Source organism: Rhagoletis pomonella, unplaced genomic scaffold (assembly GCF_013731165.1).
Source record: "Rhagoletis pomonella isolate Grant_MI unplaced genomic scaffold, Rhpom_1.0 Rhpom_scaffold_00013, whole genome shotgun sequence".
Taxonomy (NCBI): Eukaryota; Metazoa; Arthropoda; class Insecta; order Diptera; family Tephritidae; genus Rhagoletis; species Rhagoletis pomonella.
This window is the reverse complement of record NW_023458567.1, coordinates 624848-630320: the sequence shown is the minus strand read 5'-3', so window position 1 is coordinate 630320 and position 5473 is coordinate 624848. Positions and strand designations below refer to the sequence as shown.

Below are 5473 nucleotides of genomic sequence, written 5' to 3'. Positions count from 1 at the left end.
CACCAGCGAGGAGGTGGCCGGCGGGTCATGTGTGCTAGTAGGCGGCGTGTGGACAAGTCGGACAAGTGGGCTGGCCGGTGGTAACAAGATGTCGTTTTTCGAAGAGTCGCGCGCATTTATCGACAAATACTTGGGTAGATGGAACCAAGACCAGACAACATCGTCGACCGCGGCCACAACTTCCGAAACCGACGAACAAGCAGACGAATGCACCTCGGGCGCAACGTCCGGCGAAGAAGTGTGGGGTACACCAACAAGCGGTGGCGACAACGACGATATGCAGCTAATGAACTCCGAAAATACGTACTCGGTAAGAGAACTGGCAGAGTTTATTCGAGTTGTGATTATAACGATTGAATGCATCACTGCTTTTTAGTCGCCAACTAAATCGAGCAACTCACTAAATGATGATGACGATACGGAGCTAATGATGGATGAGTTGCTTATGGCTCCGCCAATGACGGCCAGTACAATCCGAGGTCTATTGCCGCGGTAAGTAGAAGCGCAATGCAAGTTATTTTGGCATAAGCGCTGAGGTTAAGGATATTAGTTTACTTAGCAGAGAAATAATTTACAAGTATTTATAAAAAAAAACAATGATGTAGTTTTAGTGCTAATTTTTCTAACGAAAACTGGAGTAGAAAGTAATATATAACAGAAACTTTTACTGTGTACGTTTTTCTATTAATGACGATTAAAGTCATCGACAGGTACCGTTAGAAATGTAGAAGATTTTACTTGTTATTGGTAAGATAATTTGAAGTACTAAAGTTCGAATATATTTATACACATATTTACAATTTTCCTTTTGAAGTATTTTATCCTAACTTTCTACATACATATCAGGTGTAGTAAATATTATTTAATACGAGTATTTGGCTTCCAGGCGATCTCTTTCGAAGTCTTCTCAGTAGAAGTAATCGATTTTATACATGATTAATATTAGTTTTTAGAATTTTAATCGTAGTGTAATGAGACGATCACTAGCTTTTAATTCTCATTGTTTTTTTTCGATTGTAATTGCCATCATTTACATCATTTTGATATCATCAATTTACATATCAAATAAAATATCCATTCATCAACGCCATAGACGTCGCCTAGAACCACTTTTCGAGGAGGAGACGGAAAGCGACGAAGAGAAGACCCAACAGGAAAGTGAAGATGTCAAAAAGGTGGGTCGGCTTTTCGCGTTTGCATGCACAATTCTCGAACCCAATTGAAGAAGTTTCCTTTATCTCATTATTTACGTATTGATTGAAGTAAACTTTAATTTACTCAGATCACATTTTTACTGCTTTTGAAATTTTCGATTTCCTCGCAATTTTATTACTATAAATAGTTGGCTAGTATTTCTTATTATTCGTTGCAAATGTCTAACATATCTAACACTGTTATCACGATTTATTAGTCTAATCATTACAATTCATCGCAAATCGTGTTCGCTTTCATTCAATTTCTTTCTTCCTTTCTCCATTATTTTTGTTTCTTTTCATATTTCATATTCTTCATGCTTTCTGTTGCCCATTGATGTATGCACTCACGTTGCCATTTTGCCATGTTGGCAATACGCCACGTTCTCAATATGTTTTGTGTATGTATGTACGTATGTATGTGTATGTGTTTTGGTATTCTAGAAAGTCGTAGTGCGACTAGTGAAGCTCTAGCACAGCTTGCAACATTGCCAATACATACAGATCAAGAAATGACATTTGCTCTTCGCCACTTGTGACGAGGCAATTGTCCGCGATGACAACTACAAAAATAGCAAAATACATTATACTAAGAACCAAATGAAAACCAACACAAGCAACTAATATCATCTACTAACACTCCAAAATTAAAACAAAAAAAAACCACAAACGATTATCGGATTCGGCTTCCGCAAACTCCCCAAAAACTTAATCGGACTTCCAACTTACCAAAAATACTAAGAGCTGAACCATTTAAAACTGCTGGCACACCCACCAGTACGTGTCTCTTACAAATACAATCAAAACAGAAGCACTAATACTAATTAAATCTATTACTAATATCCGCTTGCAACATTAAAAACTAACACCCACCATTCAGCTTGAATTATATTTAAACTAATCATCAAGCCCCACACTACTAAAAATCATTCCATTGGCAGTCTTTCTGCACCACAAAACAACACCTGCTCACCCATCATTCACGACTCTCCAGAGCCAAATACACACCTACCACAACAAACTTATAACTCGCCTTAAACCAGAATTGATTAGTTGAATTCTATTCCCAACAATTGGTAGGGGGAAACAACGACAAATGGCCACTATTTAAAGGATTCAGCTGGAAGCTCAAGCGACGAGGATCTCTCGACCGAGGACAGCTACGAGCTGAGGAAGGAGGAAGAGGCCGCGAAGTCGATGCGGATACCGATCGAACCGAACGCAGCGAGGGCACCACGTACACCTGGTCCTATTCCACCGCCGGCGTCAAGGCCGATGAGTTGGGAACAGGCGTTCACCCAGTCGCAGCCTCCGCATCTAGTGGACACCGCGCATCTGCCAGTCGCTGTTCTGAAGGCATCATCCTGCGAGTACCTACTCGAACAGCGTACAATGGTGCCGTTGCGCACCACGAGCATTACCAGCAGCCCGCCTACAGCGAGAGCCGCGTCGGCAGGAGCGAAATCGCTAATGCCCACGCAATTGGCGACGATGGAAGTGGAGGTAGAGACGGCATCCCAGCAGACACTCACGATGCAACTGGAGATGAAAGCGACGATGAGGAGTACTACTACTATGATGATGACGACGACGCGGACGATCAAGACGCCGCCAACGCCACGGAGGCAACCTCCTTCATCGACTTCTACAACAATCAGCAGCGCGAGCGCCAGTACCGCGAACAACAGCTGCAGCATCGCCAGTGGGACTACCCAAACTACTACCAGCGTATCCACAACGACTGTGCGGCCGGCGAAGTTCGTGCCGCCTCCACCACCACCGCGCCGACTGTTGCTGACACCAACAAATTTGCAGACAAGTGGCGAGAGTCAAACGAAGGCGGTAAGTATTCGTCCGTTCGAATCGTGAAAATTTCGCAAGCATTTAAATTCTATTTTAGCCAACACCACCTCGACGAAGTTCTGGCGCTTCTGCTGACGCTGGCTGCTCAGCGGCTGCCACCACCGGCGCCGCAACAAGCAGCGCAAGTGCCCCGCACGCAACCGCTACGCCTACCACAAAAGCACCACCGTCGGCAGCGACGGAGACGGCGACAGTGAAGCTGACACCAGCAAGTGGCAGTCAACGTTCTGCTGCAGCCGGTACCGCGGCTACCACAACCGCAAAGCGTGCATCGTCAACGATAATCGAGACGTCGCTGCTGGGGTCGGGCGACAGCAAGGCAGTCTCCACATCATCAACAACAGCTTCGAAGACGACGAAGGCGTTACAGCAGGAGCGGCGGACACAGGCATCCCAGAAAGCCTCAGTCGTAACAGCGACGAAAACGGTGCCAAAGACTCGCGACGACAGCTCTTCAAAGTCGGCCACTGCCCTAGTGCCCATTGGTTCCGGTTTAAGTCCACGTCTAGAGATGCGACTGGCGCTCAATCACGACATTCTCGGCGACGAAGACTTGATATGCTACGATCCTGGTCCCGATCTAACAACAATTCTGGGGTATGTGTTTCTTCCTTCCCCTTTCACTACAACTATTGAAATATCTCACTTTTTAGGCACGACCTCTCCACATTTCAACGACTGACGGGTCGCGATTTATTGAATCGTTCAGCAACGAACCGCGTTCAGCCAAAAGAGGCTGTCATATCGTTCTCACAACAGCGAAACTCGAAGATGGACACACCGACGGTGAATCGGCGTCCACGTCCGAGTTACGCCAGCGCCAGCAGCTCCCTAACAGCCGGTTTGGGTGGTGGCGCTCGCGTCGGCGGCGCTCCACAACCCCTGCAACCAAATCGAAATACATGGAGCAATTCTGCATCTGCGGATCGGAGCAGCGACGTCTGCGCAAGAGGCGGCGGAAACAGCAAAAGCTACAACTACAACACCGACGAGAGCAAATTAAGCGATCTCGAAATCTTAGCGAGACGCGAGAAGACATACTGCATGTCTCAATTGAGGAGTGGCTCACGAGCCAAGACGAAGACAATGGCGATGGAGACAACAACCACAATGGCAATGGAAGCAATGGCGGCGACGATGAGCAGGGATTCATCGACAAGTCCTCAAGCGACGATGGCGAGGAGTACTACTTCGCCGGGCGCGGAGACTGAAAGCGGTAACACCCGAGTACGAAGGATCGGACGCGATGAGAGTGCGCTCATTGACGCGGGCAAAGGATCCCGGTTGTGAGTAAAAAATCTAACAAATACCAAGAAAACTGACTTTTTTGACAGCACTCCATTTTAGAATTAACTTCATCAAGCGACGCAACTCGGAAAGTCCGAACCGTTCCCAGAGCTCACTAAGCGAATCCAACGCCAGTGGCACACCAGTCCACCGGCTAGCGGTACAGATGTCGCCGCGAAAAGATAATGTAAGCAAAAACCAGCTGCGATTCCGCTGCTCTTTTTTTAATGAATCCGATTTTATTTTCAGGATAAACCCTCGCTTAATCGCCGACTGTGGAAGCAGATCACTAAAAGGCGGCGCGCCAACTCAGTATCGGAGGTAGCCGCCAGCTAATTTTGCACGCACATGCCGCCAGCGACACTCCCACGCACATCCAAGAACTGTTCCCCGAATTCACGCCACTGTCTGTCTCAAACAAAATCCGTGCAATTTGATAGTTAAAATTCTCCAAATCTATGGCTAATGAGCCGAGCAAAAACACGAGTAGCAAACTATTGAAATATTTTTATAGAATGTAAGCGTAATTGTTGTTGTTATTTGTAGGAAATGCTAAAGAGCACGATAGAACGGGGCGATCAGCACGACAGAATGGTCGTCAGAGATAAACTGCTTTTAGCAAAAATTATGAACTTTTCGGCAAAAAAAAAACAAATTTCTGCAGTGGAAGAATTTGTAGAGCAAGCGAATTTTGGTAGTAGTGAAAAGGTAGGAAAGCGCAGAAAAGCGAAACAAACACAATCGAAGAAAGACGCTTGCTAGCGGTCAGTGTGCTCGTTAAAGGGTAGTAAGATGGTTGATTACTTAGTAGTATTTAGATTAGGACGTCAGCTGCGCTTGTTGGCAAATTTGGTTGGTTTTTGAATCGGCTAAACCGACCGTGATGCATTAAAGTTTCGCCTGCATAAAGCATGTTTGTAAGTAGATAAGTGATCCGAGTATGAAAATTTTAGATTCGAAATATTTTACTAAAAAATATTGGCACGGTATTTTTTTCGACGCACACAAACAGTTTTCGAAGGTACGAGCGCGTGAAAGTGTAAGATTAGTTGTGAATGTGATTTTAACTGGTTTTAAAGGAAGTAATCGATTATTCTGTATAAGTACTGAGTAGAAGGAAAATATTAATG

The 5473-nt window shown here is 45.3% G+C and overlaps 1 protein-coding gene across 1 annotated transcript in view; it reads left to right on the top strand.

Moving 5' to 3' along the window:
* LOC118748435 overlaps positions 1-5146 on the top strand; it is a gene marked incomplete in the record, with an annotated part of 80798 nt that extends 75652 nt beyond the window's left edge. The window contains 8 exon segments of the mRNA XM_036482856.1: positions 1-310; positions 377-492; positions 1094-1175; positions 2274-3035; positions 3094-3653; positions 3710-4342; positions 4404-4530; positions 4593-5146. Coding sequence (XP_036338749.1) covers positions 1-310; positions 377-492; positions 1094-1175; positions 2274-3035; positions 3094-3653; positions 3710-4342; positions 4404-4530; positions 4593-4679 — 2677 coding nt within the window.
* Between the last annotated feature and the right edge of the window lie 327 nt (positions 5147-5473).